The 19493-nt window shown below is 41.5% G+C and overlaps 1 protein-coding gene across 12 annotated transcripts in view; it reads right to left on the reverse strand.

The window, feature by feature from the left end:
* The window catches only part of TTC7B (tetratricopeptide repeat domain 7B), a 246416-nt gene that overhangs the window by 86777 nt on the left and 140146 nt on the right, over positions 1-19493 (reverse strand). For all 12 annotated transcript variants that reach the window (XM_044774202.2, XM_070514194.1, XM_070514196.1 and 9 more), the window contains 5 exons: positions 19159-19263; positions 17426-17543; positions 15384-15441; positions 9474-9546; positions 6540-6700 (listed from right to left, as the gene is read on the reverse strand). In XM_044774202.2, coding sequence (XP_044630137.1) covers positions 6540-6700; positions 9474-9546; positions 15384-15441; positions 17426-17543; positions 19159-19263 — 515 coding nt within the window. The remainder of the gene's footprint in view (positions 1-6539; positions 6701-9473; positions 9547-15383; positions 15442-17425; positions 17544-19158; positions 19264-19493) is intronic.

A 19493-nucleotide genomic window follows, 5' to 3' on the forward strand; every position in this document is an offset into this window, starting at 1 on the left:
GCTCTAACATGTGGTGAAACAGGACAACTACAATCCTACAGGTAGATTTCAACATGCATCTGCTCACTAATTGATAATTAAGTAAACAAAAAACATCAGTAAGAATAAAGAAGATCTGAATATCATTAATAGCTTAATCTAAAAAAAATAGAAAAATTTACCCCCAAATGCAGAAAACATTCTTTTCAAGCACACATGGAATATTTACAAGAAGTGACTTTATGCTGAGCCATAAGAAAAGTCTCAAAAAATTTCAAATTTATATAGATTATAGTCTCTGAACAAAATTCCATGAAGTTATTGAAAGCCCATTAACAAAAGATAAGTAAAAAAAACTCCATATATTTGACAATTATGTAATAAGTTTCCAAAACAACTGAGTCAAAAAAGAACAATGGAAATTTAAAAATATTTAGAACTAAACAATAACAAAAATTTCACTTATTGAAATTTGTAGTTTACCACTAAAGCAGTACTTAGTTGGAAATTTTTAGTCTTAAATGCTTATGTCAGAAAAGAAGACAAAAATTAGTGAACTAAATATCCAACTTAAAAGATTAAGAAGGAAAACCAAATAAAACAAAACAGAACAAACTGAAAAGAAAGAAGACAGGAAATAATAGAAATAAGAACAGAAATACGTGGAAGAGAAAGTAAGCATATAGTTGAGACCATGAAAAAGTTGGTTCTTTGAAAAGATCAATGTAACAGACAAATTTCTGGGAAGAGTATTCAAGAAAAAAAAGAAGGCACATTAAACAATATTAGGAATGAAAAAGACTTAACCACAGAGGCTGTATGACAATAAACAGATAAAACACATTATAAACAACTTTATGCCAATAAAATTTAACATTTAGATGAAACGGATAAATCCTTAAAATATACATATTACATATTACAGCTTATATGTTATACACAGTTTAATAAAAATAAGAAGTAGAAAATCTGAATATCCTATAATCATTAAAAAAAAAAAACAGCATCAGGAGTCTTTCCACAGAAAATCAAGACCAGCCCATATGGTTTTACAGACAAATTCTACCCAAACTTATTATTCTAGGAACAAATAATTCCAATCTTACACAAATGGTTCCAAAACACACAAAAAAGAACTACTCCAACTCATTTTATGAGGCTGGCCTAACCCTGATGCCAAAACCAGACAAAGATATAAGGAGAAAGGAAAATTACAAGCTACTTCATACATGAACATAAATGTGAATGTTCTTAAAAACGTTAGTAAACCGAACCCATAAACAAGCTAATATGTCATGATCGAGTTGGGCTTATCCAGGAATGCAAGGTTAATTTAACATTTAAAAATCCCAATTAATATAACATTCACAGATTAAAGGAGTAAAATCATATAATCATCTCAATAAATACAGAAAAAGCATTTTGATAAAACCAATATCAATTCACGATTTAAAAAACAGAACAACTCTTAGCAAACCAGGAAGGAGGAAATTTTCTTAACCTCTTAAACAGTATCTATAAACAAAACTGTAACAAACGTTTTAATGGTCAAACATTGAAAGAATTTTATTCAATTTCACTGAAGGTCCTAACTAATACAGTACTGCAACTTGTAAAAAGTAGAAGGATCAGAGAAAAAGAAACTAAATTTTAATTATTTCAGATAAAAGTCATTGTCTATATAGAAATCCCAAAGTAATCTACATATAAATTGTTAGAGTTAATAAGGGTTCGGCTGGGTTGTTGGGTCAAGAAGAATATACAAAACCCAGCTGCCTTTCTATACACTAGTAACAAGTACATAGCAAATTTGATTTAAAAAAAAATACTGCATACGTATACTGTACACAAAAGCATGGAAATTTTTTCAGGTAACTAGAAATAAATCTAGTAAAAAATGGGCAAAATATTTATGAAGAAAATTGTAAAACTTCATTAAAAAATATTTTTAAAAGGCCTAAATAGCGAGCTATAATGGCCATGGATTGGAAACCCACTGTCATAAATACATAATTCTTCCCAAACTGAGCTATTAGATCAAATGTAATTCCAACAGATTTTTTTTTTGCGGAACTTAACAAACTGATTTGAAAATTTTTATGAAAGCTTAAAGGGCTGAGAATCGCCAGGACACTCCTGAAGAGCAAGCTAAAGGGACTGACCTACTCACATATAACAAAGTTGTAACAGGGAAGAAACAGTGGCATTCACACAGAGAAGGACACACTGACCAACAGAACCAGATAGAAGGCTCAGACACAGTCCTCTGTCCGCACCCCCCCCCCCCCCGAACATTTGATTTAAGACTTAAGTGGGACTGTGGAGAAACAGAAAGGAATCTTTTCAATACATGATGTTAGGACAATTGGATATCCATATGGGAAAACATTACATTTGATCCCTCACACCATACAGACATAAAACAGTCAGTTCCAGATGGACTCTCAGAGCTACGTGTGAAAAGTAACAAGAGAGCTTATACAAGATAATTCAGGAGACTATCTTCATGATCTTGGAGAAGGAAAAGTTCTCTTAAACTAGACATAGAAAGTACTATCCATAAAAGAAATGACTGATAAATTCAACTACTTTAAAAATAAGAACTTCTGCTCATCAAAAGACATTGTTAAGAGAAGGCAAAGACAAGACACAGATTACAGATTTTTATAACACATAGAAAAACCAAAAGGACTTGAAACCATAATTTAAAAAGAAATCTTACAAATGAGTATGAACAAGTCAACCCAATTAGAAAAGAGGAAAGATTTCTACAAGTGCTTCACAAAAGAGAAAAGCTAAATGACCAATAAACAAATAAAAAGGTCTTCAATCTCATTAAGAACAAAGGACACGCAACTTAAACTCGCAATGTGATACCATTAACCAGCAACCATATCGCCAAAAATAAGTCTGACCACACTGAGTGTTGGTGTACGGAGCCATCTGGGCTCTCGGGCACTGCTGGTGGGTAAACCAGCACAAGCACTTTGGAAGCAGTTTGGACTTATTTGGTAAAACTGAAGATACACATATCCTATGACCCAACAATTTCACTTGTAGGTGTACCCCTGGAGGTATGCTTGCACATGTGCACCAGGAGATCCATACAAGAATATTTACAGCAGCATTGTTCATAGTGGCCCAAAACTGAAAACAAACCACATATCCGTTTACACTAGACTGGAAAAATAAATCTTGGTAAATTTATATAATAAAGTACTATTCCTCAGTGTAAATGAATAAGTTGTTGCTGTATGCAATAAGATGAACCTCAGGTACATAATATTAAGCAATGAAAGCAAGTAGTATAAGGATATAGTCAGTATATTCCATTAAAAAATTTTTAAACATGCAAAATTAGAAATTTTTATTATTAGGTGTACAAACATACATGGTATTGAAAACGGGGGCCAACTTGCTTTAACCACACTCAGTTGGTTGTCTGTTTGCAAAAGTAGTTAGAGAATGCATTACTAAAACCCACCCTATAGACAACATCTCTGATGCCTGGGTCACCGTGGTAACGGGGCTTGAGTTTTTCAGCAACTGAGAGTCGACTCCTTGTCCAGTTCAGGCGGCTAAAACCACCAACTCACCAACTAGACTGCACGACCTCCTGATGTCACGGAACTAAAAACTCCACCCTCAGATCATGGTAACACCGCCACTTTGTGGATATGCATCCTATGGAGAGCCATGAAGCTTGACTACGCTTGCGCAGATCATCAATTACCTTACTTCTTACCTCCAATCTTCTATTCTCACACTTCAGACCATCCGGCCCCTAATCCCATAAATATCCCTAATCCTCGTTTTTCGAGGAGGTGGATTTGAGATTGGTCCTCCCGTCTCCTCACTTGGCTGCCTGATAATTAAACCCTTTCTCTTTGCGAACTCATTGTCTCGGTGATTGGCATAATTGTGGGGCAGGCGAAACGAACCTGGTTCAGTAACAGTATAGAAACACAAGAGAATGCTCAACATAGAATTCAGGGGCAAGGGGAGAGGATAGAGAGGGTCACGCAGGAAGTGGGTGTACATATGTTAGTTGTATTATTATTTTAAATACATTTAATAAATACTCTTTTACTTCTACTCTAATAACAACAATTTTAAAGGATTCTAAAATATCATATTTGAAAGTGCCGTAGTAATAATAACATGCACTCGTCCCAATTATCGGGTGATCACTGTGCACAAATGTCTTAAATGCACTCGCTGAGACAGCTGAAGGCCCTTAGAGGGACAGCTGGTCTCTCAAATATTACCTATCCTACTGTCGCACTGAAATGATAAAAGTTGGTGTTTAAGCACCTTGAATAAACTTAACAGGGACCAAAAAATTCTGTAATTCTCTGCATCAGGCTAAGAGCCTAGCTAAATCAATTCTCTATTCAACAGTTTAACTGTCTCACAGCTGGACAGGCCTGACCCTAACAGTGGGGTGGGCTGTCACCTTCATCTAGCAGGTACTGATCAAACACTGACTTCGTATTCACTCTGTGGGAGCTACGGCTGGTGGGACACAAGAAACACGAGGCATTCCAGGCCTCTGAGAGTCTACAGTTCTGCTGGACTGGACTGCACTAGGCTGGACTACAGTTTGTGACAAGCTTGTCATGAACAAACAGATAAAACTACCTGGCAGTTGGGACAAGTGCCCACATTGTTTTGTTTAGGTTGGTGTGAAAAGGTTTTACCCAGGTTGGGGAAGAGACCATGGGATCCACCGATAACATCTGGCCCCAACTTTTAATAAAGTATTCTTGGGAAGAAGTTTCCCATCACAAAGGAAGAAATACAAATATTTAAAAAGCAAACAAGTCATCGGCTGCTCTCAGACCTGCTGCCATATGCTTTGCTTTTTTGAGCTTACAGCTTAACATTAAAATAACAGGCTTGCATTCCTCAAATATCTCTACTGCTGTTCCTTACTTACACTACTTGAAAAGGCTGTCAGCTGCTGTCACTTGGAGGCATTACCATATTAGCCACCACTGTTTACTGTTTACTGTGTGGGGTGGCCATTAGTTTAATAAGCCTCCTCTCGGATGACACCTTAGGCTGTCTCTGCAGGAGCCACATGCTGGAGTCTAACGTCTAATGAAGGTGTTGGGAGGTGAGAGAAAGGAACGCGCTTTATACATATTGATGAGAGAAACAGAATTCACTTGCATCGGGCTGTACTGTACTGATGGACGGGTAAAGGATGGAGTATTTTTTAAAGTGCTTTAACCACTTTAAGGTTCCATCGGCTAACTAGCTTTGGATAAACCCAGAAATACACTCGCTGTGCAAAAGAGCAAGTTTGAGATCTGCAACAAGTAAACCACTGCAGCACAGCTCTTTAATTCACTCTGCATAAATAGCTGAGCCTACAAAAGAAATCTCTAGTCAGAGGGTTCCTGGATTATAATGAGAATTTTCTCGATGGGGAGAAGAGAAGTGCCCTTTTCAATTGAAGACAAAGAAATGTTTGTAATGGAAATGTGTGAACCAATTTTCCAAGGAGAGCTGCTGAAATGCACTGATTAAAAACACAGTGAGGTGATGAGGCAGAGAAATAAAGCCAAAGCTGATCCACTTAGAATTTGCGATGGCACTTATTTCTGAAAGTGAAGAGCCAGCCGGGCCACCAGCTACATTCCTTCCTTTCTCCCCCGCCCCATTACTGACCCCGCCACTCAGACAATTAACCTGCCAGCGTGCAGGAGTGTTTACAGTTTCTGGCCTCTGTGTACTGGTTACTAAGCTACTTCACTGAGGATAAAATGGGAACTGAGTGGCCCAAAAGGCAATGTCCTTCTCAACAAAGCCTAACCAACAGGCCTGGATCAGGGATTCGGGGCAAAGATGTGAAGATAAGTAGATAATTCAAACATGTGGCAGTTTATAACGACAATTCTTAGGTTACGTACAAATATTGATTGATTGATTTAAGGAATTCCATTTCCCAGAGAATAAAACCAAGGCACAAAGAGGTCAGGTATCTTGATCAAAGTTGCCTAAAATATAACAGTCACCTGGAATTAGCCGAAGCCCCTGGTAAGGCGGGACAGACAAGCTAGAAAACAATGTTTCCCAAATTTCAGTCACTGGAGTTTGTTCAATAAAGCTTCTGCCATAGCACGTATATCTGTATTTACTTAATTTTTTCCTTTAAATTGACTTTAAAACAATTCATTTAGGAAATTCTTAGTTTCCCTTCAAGCAATAATTTCCATGAGATCACACTTTGAAACGCAGTTATATTTTTTCTAATGTACACTTAAAAAATGTATACCCATTAAAATAAAAATGTTCATCTGCAATCCATCTAAAATCATCTTGTGCGCCCCAAGGGTACACACTGGGAGAGAATGGATGAAGTAGTTTAACTTAACAAGGTTGACCCAACAGACTGCGTTTGTTTCTAAATATCATGAAAAAATAAAAGGGAAGGGAATTTTGTACTATTTACCCATGAAGGACTTAAATTAGACAGATTGGAGAGAAGGAAGGGGGAGAAGTAAATTTAATGCCTTTTGAGTAAGGGGAAACCACAGCCCAGGATCACTTACATAAAATTTTCTGGATATTCACTCAGGGCCATGTCAATGATATTCAGAGCATCATGGTAATGCTTCTGTGCTGACAGCAAGAGGGCCAGGAGGTGCAGGGAGTTGGCATCATCGCCTTGAAGTTGGAGAGCTTGGCGGACGTACCCCAGAGCCTCTGGTATCTGGTTTTAAACAAAACCAAAAAGAATTTTAAATACACACACACACACACACACACACACATATGAAGCCACAATTTCCATAACTGATTCTCTGGACATATCAGGAGTTGTTTTGCCTTGTGCCACATTCAGATATGAAGCCATCTTTAGGACAGCCCCAGGATACCAACCAGAAAGGTGAAAACAGATGCTCTTTCCAGGCGATACTATGACCGATGAAGTGATAGGAGAGACTCTGTTCCTCTATATGACTGCCAACACCAAATCTTTCATTTCTCCCTAAATAAACAAATTCTCTTTTTCCATAAAACTGATCTACTTTCGATTATGCCCAAGATAATTTCACTCTACACGGAGACACAAACAAATTGCCAGAAGTTTTTAGTGGAATTAAACTGCCTTAGCGGAACTGTTCTCATTTTTTAAGGTATTACTGAAATTACAGTGCTTAATAAGTTACCAAACCTTAAAGAGAGCTTCCCAAGTGATCAGACACCTGTGATTCTTTTCCAGTTCCTTTGTCCTGGCTCTCCACTAGAGATCAAGGAAATATGCAAACAAACAAACAAACAAAACTCCCACAACTTTCCAAACGAGAACCCGAAATAACTCCATCCAAGAAACAAATTGCAATGCCACATACAAAGCAGATGTATCCAAATTCAGGTAGGACCAGATACAACCTTAACCTCTAAAATGCAACAGCTGTTGAAGACTGTTCAAAATCCTCAAGCACAGGGGTGGGTAAAATGCATGCATAATAGATATTTGAACACCTGAGATTCCATGCAGGTTTCACAAGGACTAGGGCGAATTAGAACCTGAAGCTGGATTTCCAAACAGTGCTGGAGACTGAAGCTTTCTTACACGACTGCCCCAGGGACTCTTCCCTGTCCTCCCTCCAGTTCCTCTCTCTGTGCTGCACCTCTTCTCAGCAATCCTGCTTCTTCCCAGACCCTCAATAACCTCACTCCTTAGGAGGAAGCCACGACTTCCGTCTTTCCCAAATCTATTAGTTTTCCTCACTGAAATTCCATTTTGGATGGATTTAAGTTATAAATGCTGGCTATGGAGGCTTTCTGCTTTTGTGTCATAGAATCGTGGCTATCACAGCTGGAAGAGAGATCGTTTGGCACAACCCTTCACTTCCAGGGAGGAAGATGAACTCCAGAGAGGTGAGATGACTTGAGCAAGGTCATCCGGCATTGAGTGACTGAGATGAGAGTAGCACTAGATCTTCCGACTCCTCTCCCGTCCTCTCCTCCTGGTCAAAAGGCATTGGCTCTAATGGTAAGAGGGCCACAACCCCATGCCCTCAGTCAGCAGGGAAACACTCCCCAGAGGTTTGGTGTTGTCTTGCTGTGTGCCACCAAGGCTGCTGCTGCACCCACAAGGCTCCATCTACTTTTTCACTCCTCAGGGTGATAACCTACTGTGTGAACAGCACTCAGCCTGGTATTATGGGGAGGGTGGAAAGGCACGTATATCCATGGTGTCAATTTGCTGACTAGGGCAATTAGGATGACCAGAGCAATTAGGAACAAACTGATAAAGGGTTCAAAATGATGGCCTTAAGGGATAGCTGACTTGAAGGAATTCAAAGCTGATTCCTTCATTCAACGAGTATTACTGAGTGCCTAACACATGCTAGGCAGTGTTCCAGCTGCCAGGGTAAAGCAATGATGATGACAGACATGGGTTCCTGCCCTCGTGGAACCTGAAATCTAATGGAAAGATAGTGAACAAGAGAGTTGAGCACGAGGAAGAACAAGTGCGGGCTGCTGTAGGAAGGAAGCTTCATGGAGCAGGCGAGAGAAGTTCCTGGTGGAGGAGAGAGACAAGATGGTCAACCACCAGCCCACAGGGGTTGCAGCAGCAGCTCTGCATCAGTTCAGCGCTGGGTGAAACGACCTTTACAGAAGAGGTATCTTGGCTTCCTCAGTCCCCAGGACACCAATGGGAGTCACTTCTCAGCACCATTCCCAGGCCTCCAGGAAGAAAGAAGCATGCCTGCAGCCCAGGCCTGCCAGGGGAATGGCATGTCTGGGGAACTGACCTTCGGTTCACCCTCCAGTCAGCACTCAGGAATGTGCTGGGGTTACCACCAGTGTCTTGCACCTGGTGGGCAGGCAGGCATGTAGCCAGAGTCTCCAGAACAGCTGGGAGGGGCAGGAGGGTCTGTGAATGGCAAAGGCAGCTTCTGGAAGCTGCCATTGGGAAGATGAAGGCGAGCAAAGCTTGCCTCTCCAGCAAGGAGAATACTGTTAAGTCTCCTGTTTCGAGGGCCCACTGTGTGCAATTGTTCATATCTTCTACATATTTTAAAGGAACTGGTCTTTTGTCTACATCTGCTGGCATCTTCCTGTCAATCACCGATACCCTTATGACAACTAGGCCCCCACCAGTGACTAAATCCCCACCATGCTGCTCAGCACCGGGCTCTGTTAGAAGGGAAACAGGCTCTGTGAGGACTCCGGGGTTCGCAGTACATGCCATGTGCTGCATCCCATGTTGGCATCTGACCCCAGGTTGGGCCTTTCAGATTTATGGATTTAATCACCAAAAGCACGCCTGTGTCTTTACAGCTGATGCTTAAACTGACTAAAACACCAGGTCTTCGCTGTGAGGAGTCAGCACGCTCTGAGAAGAGTCCCTGGCTCCCGGTTAGTCTCACGAATGAAGGAAGATCAGCTGCTACCTCAAACGGAAGGGCTGAAGGAACTGTATCAGGACAGAGCGTGCGCCAAGTTCAGCGAACATCAGAGACACTCACCTGTCTGGAGATGGCAAGCTGCAGAGCCAGGTAGAAAGCTGCTTGGTGATCTGTAGGTGACAGGCTGTGGGCCCTGAAAAAGTATTTACGCCTATTAGTACATGAGAGGCCATTTTCACTTTCCCTATCCAACAGTATTTCCATTTGCATTGTTATGCTAAGGCCACATATTTAACTATTTATTGTTTCATTTGAACTCTCCTTTGTCTACTAACAAATGTAACGCCTTTGCCCTCTTACCACTGTACACAGGTACGGCACATGAGCATGGTTCTGTGTTTTGTCTAGCATCTGAAATGGCAGCCAATGATCCTCACCTTTGAGGAGGAGCTGGGAGGTGAAGAATCCACAGGCCCTGAGGTCTGACCTCCCCAGCGGACGTCTCCCTTGGGCTGAGCAGGAGGGGCCCACGTGTCATCCTGGGACACGGTGAGGCCACGAGTGGACTTGGCAAGGCGCTGGCTGCTTTGGTTAAGTTCTGGCTTGGCCTTAACGCTACTTCATTCAAATCTCTGGATTTCTGAGAAACCATATGAAAATCAAAGACTGGGCTTTGCTTGTAAAATGAGGTTTTGGTTTTCTATGAACTATAGACAGAGAAGAAGGATGCTCACTCAGTCTTTTGAAGCTTCTACTCAGTTCCATGCAGTTTACTAATTTAATCCATGTAACTGTGACAAGGAAGACACTGTGGCCAGACACCAGGCTTAGTTTTATTAACTGGCCTTTGACACTAGATGGGAAGAGGCTGTGCTGGCCTCCTACTTGATTGCAAACATGGGCATTCTTGCTTTTATGTGAAAGTCAATTGCATTTCACCTTGAGCAACTCAAAATGACTATATACAAGACATAATTCTGTGTTTAACAGTCTGGTGGGAAGAGAAAAACAAACTTTTACTTCCTTCTAGAAGGCACTGTGGAGCAGACTAATTACCAACGGTGGAACTCAGATAGTAAACAAACCTTCAGGCTGTTCTGTCAACACTCTGTGATTAAAGGAGGAGCTTCCACCAGCAGAAAACAAATTCAAGACAAAAAAGAAAGCCAAATCATTACGAATTCACCCGTGGCAAACGCGCCCAGGACGGCTTTCTACAGAATTAAGGCCTTTTCATGGAACCACCCACCTGCTGTGGGGAGAGGGGCTAAAAAAGTCCTCCAGCTGTTTTCTATCCAGAAAATACGTGAAGTGCAACAATCCCGGGCACGTTTGGGCAGATGTGGTAGCTCATGTGTGGGACTGGGGGACAGCAAGAGGGTGTCTCTGTCCTTTTATTAATCTTAAGAACAAAACACCTAAATTCCCGTTCCTGGGGAATCTTTACCAGTAACCTTGCCTCAAGACACAGCCTTGAGACTCTTCACTTCACTGTCAGAAGCTGAGGCTAAGTATTTGACTGCGTTGCCCTTTTAAATGACTTATTTCTACCAGAGGCCCACTCAGTATGCCCCAGTTTTTATTCTTTTACAACTATTGGTTTTCCATGAATTTGTACATCAAAGAATTTTTTTCTTTGGTGTTCATAAAAAGTGAGGCTGGAATGTCATGGTTTCTGTCTCTCCCAATTACTCAGGGAAGATGAATACAAAATTAATTATAAAGAGACTTTGAATTATTTAGCATTATTTATTTTATCTCATCTTCTTTCACAGTTAATAAAGCCAGGTTTCTACAACCCTCAAAAAGAACTCCTCAGAGCTATAATTTTCTCAGCCCAGTTTAGATTTCTCACAAACGAAGTTGAATCAAATCATGGTTGCCTCTACGCAACACCAACCAAGTGAAAAGCTGGCAATGGTCTGGTGACTTCAGGGTGTGAATAAGGATAGTTCTGACCAAAGACCCCACCCTGACCTCATCAAATGATCATTAACTGCTAGCCACAGCACCATGAGAGAAACAAACCAGAAGTGCTAGAAATCTCGGCATTTCTGAGATGCATTAGGGCAGCACCTGAAGAACTGCCAACTTGGCTAATAATGGCTATCCAACTGCCAAATTCCTAATGAGGGACATCTTAAACATACACATTTTTAGAAAATCTTATTTCAATAATTTGGCTAATGAGTTAAACTGACCACATTAGCCTATGAATGAAAAAAGGATAAAGGAGAATGCCCAAGAAAACAAGAAAAAGTGAACAGTGGTGATCTCATGTAGGCTCTAGAAAACTTGCTTCAGTCGTGCAGAACAACTTCAGCAGGTAGGCTTCCTGTGACAAAAGCACTTTGGTATGCCCACAGAAAACCTGCTCGACAGAAATCATCAAGCGACGCAGCTGAGAAGAAGGACATTGGTGATCCTGAAAACTGCAAGCCCGCTGGACTCTGCACATGAATTTAAAGCAGCCCCATAAACCTCATTCCCATACAGTGAGCACCTGGTGAGGATGCTAAGAGAAACCCAGAGACCTAAAAATATCACCACAGACATGCTCACAAAATGCTTCCCTAGTTAAAGCACCTCTACGTCCATTAATTTAATTTCTCTTCCATAAGGAAAGAAAGAATTATTAGACTGCTGGCCTACTGAGGCTGCCTATCTATTTATCTATCCACTCATCCATCCGCTCATCCATCCATCCATCCATCCACATTATGCAGTACCTACTGTGATGCCAGGCCCTGTGCTAGCCTTTGGGGAGCCTGAAGGAATAACACAAGTGTCCTTCCTTGAGGAGCTCCCCCTAACCCTGAAGAGGGGGAAACCCAAAGCGATCATTACAGTGCAGTGGGAGGAGTGCCCTGAGAGAGACATGCCAGGCTGCTACTGGAGAGCATGGGATGGGCCTCCCAGACCACCTGGCTAACACTCAGAATGCATTGAGCTCTACCCCAGTGCTCTCGTAGACTCCAGTTCCAACGTCCTCTAGAGCTGAACAAAGAATATAGAGAAGCTCAATCAATTTTGACCCTGGTCCATAACACACATACTTTGTAACAATAATTAGTACAACTCGTGAAGGATCTACTATTAAGCATCTTGTCCAAGAACATCCAGCAGAAGAGGTAAAGCCAGCTCTCTTCACTGGAGGCCTGGTCTCTTCACACTATCAGCCTGCTGCCTTGTTTAGCCAATTCTCCTTGAAGTCCCTTTCAGTACTGATTATAGTGGACATGGGATTAGTATATTATTAAGTTAAGAAAAAAATGTACACACCTGGTTAAATCTATTGCTCAGGAACCTCCCATTAGTTACAAACATACTTGTCCTAGTTTGCCCAGGATTTTACTGGTTTTAGCACTAGAAGTCCCATATTCTGGGAAACTGCTCAGTTCCTGACAAACTTGGATGATTGGTCACTCCAACCACACAAAACATACCACATTCAAACTTAAACTCAAGCTAGGAGGGAGAGAGGAAAATAAAGCGAGACTGTGTACCCTCTGCCATGCTGAGCGACAAACCCGAGTGACACCATGCCACCTCTTCCTCACGGAGCAGCCCAGATTTCTGCACGCTAGGGGTCAAGTCACTGAAATATACTCTCAGCTGTTTTCAGACTTGCTTTTCTCTGTAGGAGGTGAGAGCGCACCGAGGTAGCCACTCAGATCAATTCAGCATCTTCAGAAAGCTTGGCAGACAACACTATGTTTTCTTCACTATACTTTTGTACGGGGCAAATGAATTGGTTCAGTTGCTTGGGCTGAGCTTATGAGTGTTAGGTACAGCTGACGGCCTCAACATTAAGATGCAGTCATGCAAGTGGGATATCTTCAAAAATCACCTTTTTGCACCTGCTGGAGAGCAAATCTTTCTGGACTCTGGCTCCAGTCATAACTAAGAGTTAATTTTCACATGCTATATCTGCAACCCCACTCCTTTTTGAGTTACACTGTTTTCTTTTTAAACAAAAATTGCCAAAGAATGGTATAAACAGAATTGCAGGGAGAAGATTTAAAACACATAGCAAAAAAAGTACAGTCCTGTGTCACTTAATGATGGGGATATGTTCTGAGAAACACGTCATTAGGCAATTTCATTGTCATGCGAACATCATAGAGTGAACTTACACAAACCTGGATGGTACAGCCTACTGCACATCTAGGCTCTATGGTACTAATCTTACGGGACCACCGTTGTAAATGCGGTCCATCGTAGACTGAGACGTCATTATGAGGCACATGACTGTACTTCTCATCCAAGTGGGTTTTAGACGTCCACTTACATGTAAGATGCAATACAAATCATTCCTATTCATTTGAAACCCTTCCCTTATAGATTTTTGTTAAGTCTACATGCACTAGAATAGTCCAAGTTAATGTGGACTTGAAACAAAATAATTTTATTCCTGTGAAAAATATCCTTTATTTCACACAAACACTAATTTAGGTTAGCCTTCCCCAACATAATCACATAGGTTAGCAGGATTTTATTACTCTTTATTCCCATATGAACTAATATTTTTAAAATCTCTTGAATTAAAACCTAAGCAAAAAAGGAACAAAAAGGAATTCAGGCCAATGGAACAGCTGTTATATAAGATGACGTTAGGAATTCTGGTGGCTCAAGGCAGACCACCACCATGGCTGTTTTTAGAGAGCCGGTAAGATGTGCTGATTTAAGAAAAGTGAAACAGATGTAATGACCGCTTTCTTAGGCATCCATGTGTGGGTTTGACGAACTAGGACTGGAGAATTTAAACCTCCAAATCATTTGAAATGGAAATGCTTTCCACACTCCGTGCTGGAGAACATCAACAAAAGCTTAGCACAGAAACAGGAGATCTGTTTGCAGGTGTCAACTGGGACTTTTTGTCATTACCCAGTCTGAGACTGACAAAGTGAAGAAGTTATCAGCAAGCCTGCTAGGAAATGCAGAGGAACGAGATGAAAGAGTTTCATCTGACACCAAGTGATAATGACTTCACGAAAAAAGGAACATGTACCCTGTGACAAATCCGTAGGCAACCCCAGTTCTAAAGAAAGAGACCTCACAAAGGTTATTAGGTATTGAGAGGTCCTCAGGAAATTTTCAGATAAATAACTAAGTTCTAACTCAATTCCAAGAAATCAATGTAACTAAGATATAATTTAAGGTGAAAGGACCAATACCAATTCTAGATTTGACATCATGGGACTACACTTTCAGACAACGACTCATTTTAGTGATTTATTATACCTGCAATAAGAAGAAAATTAGGGCAGTGTGGCATAGAAGGTACCAGAAAAGCTAGACCAGAGTCAGGAGACTGTGATTCTATCCTGACTTAATAGCTATGTGACTCCGGCAACTCTCCTCACTCCTGCGTCTCAGTCCCTTACCTGCACTAAACATACCACCTCTCCTGCCTACCTGAGCGGTGTGGGGTGAGGGTCAACTTAAATAAGGATTGTGAAAGAGCACCCTGACACTCAAGCATTCTCTAATTATAAGGCAGTCTCCTAATTTCATGAAAGACACAATGTTGGAGACAAGCCCCGTGTGTTACAGAGCATGGCGGGTGCAGGGGCCTGGGTCTTGCTGGCCTGACTGTCTTAACATAGTATTTCAGAGACTGTCCTAAAATCTGGCTTTTTCATTTCTTAATATGAAAATCTGTAGCTTGACATGTGAAAAAAAAAAAAAGCTGGAAAAGAATAATCCCTTTTCTAGGTGATGACAAATCTGTTTAATAAAAGGAGTCATCTCCCTAGACATACAAAGCAGCTATCTTCTTAGAGCTGAAATCACTTTATTAGGAATGAATAAAATGTGCCCAAATGGATATACAGATTAAGAATGCAGATTTACACGGCAACAAATGAGGCAGCAAGTTTGGATACTGTATGTTCGGTGCTCAAGATGAAAGACTCCCAGGGGTAAGAACACTGTTTACATAATCTTTATAAATAACTCTTCTTTTTATACTTATCATACTTCGGTGTCATTATGCACAGCCAAGTGAAAAGATGAACTCCCACTCACCTCTGAAATGCAAGAAGCGCCTTTCTCTGTAGGACCTCCTGCATCCCTCGCAAAGAAGCTAAGAAAAGGGTTCAATTAGTCAGTGGCATGGGAGATCAGGGAGTTTTTGACAAATACAAAAGTCATCACAAAAACTACACATTCAACTGGATTAAAGGCAACAAATTCTGGGTGCCTATGTGCCCAGCCCTGTCCCAGGCACTGCAGAAGACTGGAAATGATGCCCAAGCCAATCAGAGGCACCTGCACACGCTGGGCTTAACTGTGGAAGGAGGCCGAGGAGAGAGTGTGAGTTGGCTGGTCACCTTGGTGCCCCCAGGCATAGGAGGCTGATTTTAAAAGACCAGCTGGGAACTCCAGAGAGGAGCACATCTGGTTTCTCAAGTGTAGGCAAGTAACTCCTGAGTGAAGACTGGCTCTGCTGAGATGGTATAGTAGAGATTTAAGCACCAATGGTGTTGGATTGGATGGCCTTCAAGGTTCCTTCTAGGACTGAGAAGCTACAATCCTGGGCCAAGGGCACTAGCTTGATGCCATGAAAGGCTGGTTTAATTCACACCGGACAATGGCCAGTACTTTTACTAACTTGATGTGAACACAAGGGATAGATCAGATAAACCCAACACCGATGCCAGAACATCAGCTGGAAAGTATGAGGCCATCTTGCTATGAGCCAACACTTGCCCTGAACAGAGCATGTGAGAAATGGCTCCTTTAGGAACTAAAGGAGGACACAGGAACTAAAAAGGTACTTTTTATGGGGACAAGAGAAAAAGTCCTGGAGGAACCCGTTTCTGGTTGGAAGTGGTGGAGACTCTTATCTAAAATCCAACATGGCAGATTCCATCCTGACATCACACTGAGAAGACAGAAGGCTGCCCCAGAGGGCCAGATGTGGCTGTAACCCATGGGTGTAACCCATGGCTAACTTAGAACAACAGTGACTGAGCTAGAGGGAACCTCATGGGTGACCCAATGAGGCCAACAGGGTCAAGCGACTCTCCCCAAGTTTCAGAGCTAATCAGGGATAGAGTCTGAACTAAGAATCTATATGGATAAATAAAGGGCATTAAACTTACACTTCACTGAAAGTCTACTAAAACTAAAACAACGTGCTGGGTCTTGCCAATATAGCATGTGCATATGAAAAATGAACCAAAAACTTCATTATTGAAAATCAATTGATATGCAAAACTTCTCCAGGATCTTTGACATTTTGGGGCAGAGGAAAGAAGGATTTGAGGTAATTTGTAAAATAAACTAGAGCAAAACTATAAAGAAAGAAAAAGATAGTGAGTCCTATAAAAGTCAGACTGTATTTTCCCTTAAGGGGCCTGTGGTCGGGAGCGGGCGCATGAAGAGCTCCCCAAGTGGCTGGCAAGGTTCTAGCTCCCGAGTGCAGTGTGATTACAAGGATGTTTGCCTTATCTTCCTTCATTAAATTACACATTTGTTCTTAAAACTTTTTTGTATTTGTCTTATATTTAACAACAAAATGTTAAAGAAATAAGAGTTCAGAAAAACAACTTATCAATTCACACTTTCTGCAAACATATAATTGAAAACTTCATTAATTATACACAACACAATTAAGATTTTATAGCCAGAAGCCTGTCCACCAAACCTCTAAGTACATCCTAAACGTGTATCTCTGCACGAGCATTTGGTGAGCGGCTGCATTGCACGTGCACATATCTGTGAGTTAAAACGTGCAAACAGAGGAGGGCAGGTCTTGACCAGTCACGGGAAGCTTCGTGGAAGTGGCTGGCCCTGAACTCCTCTACATTCCTGGGCCTTAGACCCACATCCCTTCATACGAGGACAGCCCAGCCGAGTGCACAGAGCCCTCATCCCTTCCCTCCCATTCTCCAACCAGTCCAAGCAAGGAAGACAGCAGCAGCGGGGCCCCACAGGACAGCACAGCAGAATGGCCCAGCTTACGCACCCTCCTACAACAGAGGGCGACTGTGGGAATCCTACAGACAAACTCCTGCAGCCCAGCCCTGCGGCTCAACAGCCCCGGAGGGCGGAACTCCTCTCACCGTCAGTGGCCTGCAGACTGTACGTGAGCCCCAGAGCTAAGTAGCCTTTGGCCTTGAACTCTGACGTTTTCTCTCCGGCATCAACAACAGTTTTGGCAAACTTCTCAGCCTCTTCCAACTGAAAAACCAGACAAGTGAAAAACAACAACAACCTGCAGAATTTCTAACACGAGGTCCCAGAAGTATCTGCCGCCAAAAGCAGATTTCTGATGAGTCACTGCGAAAATAACTCTCAGATCTTCCAATTCCACTCTGGTGATTCTGTTTCCTTTATTTGAGCCTCTGCAACAATCCTCAGGATTCCCACCTTACCTTTTTGCTTTAAAGTTTTTCTTACTGCTTTTTTGACTTCTTTTCCAAAGTCACTTTTATATTTGGTGGGGTTATACCATTTTCGTCTTTTCCTTTTTACTGACTGGTTCTGTAATTAGGTTGTGCTAGGTATTTAGAAGTTTAATTTTATACATATCAATAATAAATGTATAACAATTACATATATCTAAATAACAAAGTCCTTGAAATGTTTTGTGTTTGGTTCTTTCCTGTTTTTCATGACATAAAGAATCCATTTAGGCTCAGATTCTCTTTCCCACAAGCTGTTAAAAATTTCAAAACTCCATCTATTTATTCTACAACACACAGCACGTGGACCTCGCATCAGCAGATTCCAATGAGAAAATATGCACCTGTAAACTACACCCACAATGAGATCTTTTGCACAATTCATTCAAGGCAAAAATAATAAGATTTGTTCCTTCAAAGTATGGCAATGTTGATGTTATTGAAGCTGGATGAGAGCAGACGGGAGTTCATTACACTCTTCACTTTTGTGGTGTTTGGAAATTTTAATAATAGAAATGTAAAAAATATATACAGAAAAGATGTGTTACTCTCATCTTTAAAAAAAAGAGCTTTATTTTAGGTGTTAGAGAGATATACGTTACAGTAATGAACAACGCCATAGCTAGAAACTGGCATTTTCAAAAGCGAAGGGTTTGGTCCACTCCTCCACCCACTCCTGGGGCCGGCCTGTGTTGTTCCCTCCTTGCGACACCGAAGTATTGAAACCTGAACAGACCACACATCGCTTTCACAGCTGTGCATTTCAGGTGAGAGCCTGCTCTTTCAAAATGCCTTTTTTCTTCTACGTTTTCCCAAGTGAAATCTAACAAAAGTAGCACACTTTCTTCACATGGCTTACTTTTGTCCTGCTGGGTGAGAGTACATGGAAAAAATCAAGCAGCAAGAACTATAATGGTAAAAAACCCTAGCAAGGTGGCTTGGTCTTTGGAGAAAATTCTTCTTATCATTAATCTTGACACAAAGTTAAAGAAAAGAAATTAAAACTCCTTTGCATGTGGCAATTATCTGTACCACCATCTCAGCAATTAGGCTGAGTTTTCTATTTTCTCTTCAAATGGTATATTTTTGAAGTATAGAACTATTACAAATTGGGCTATTCCCAAGTTCAAATTTGAAGAAGAATATTTGAAGAGGAGAGCCCATGTGAGGGAAGAGGAATGTAGAAAGTCGGTTCTACATGTGAGGGCAACTCTTTGCTTTATAGAAAAACTCAGGTGGGTGGGTGGGGCCTGTGGCCCAGGCCAACGGTCTGGGACTCTGAACAGTCTTGTATTTGTGTAGCTGATGAATTACTACTCTTCTCACCCAGCGCCTTGAAATGAAAAAGGCTGGAAGCCCTGCCAGGAGCAGACAACTCCAACCCTACTCACCCAGTGAAGGGAGCCCATGCACAGCTTCGCAGCGAGGAGAGGGATGGTGGCATCATCGGGCTTCAGACGGATACACTCTTTCAGCACCTTTACAGCACGAGCAGACTTGGCAAAAGGAGATAATTTCTGTGAAACTTGAAATTTTTGACAGAACGAAACACTAAACCTTTCCCAGAAGGCTCTTGGTTAGGATGCCCTCTTAAAGAGGTTTTCCAACTTTGAGCCCAACCACGCAGGGGCCTAGGGATGGCGGTAACCAGAGTGTGGTGCTCTCGAGTGAGAGGAGGGTAAACTGTGGTTAAAACAAGTGGGAATGCTTCACTGGAATCACCCTA

Source organism: Equus asinus, chromosome 7 (genome assembly GCF_041296235.1).
Source record: "Equus asinus isolate D_3611 breed Donkey chromosome 7, EquAss-T2T_v2, whole genome shotgun sequence".
In the NCBI taxonomy this organism is placed as follows: Eukaryota; Metazoa; Chordata; class Mammalia; order Perissodactyla; family Equidae; genus Equus; species Equus asinus.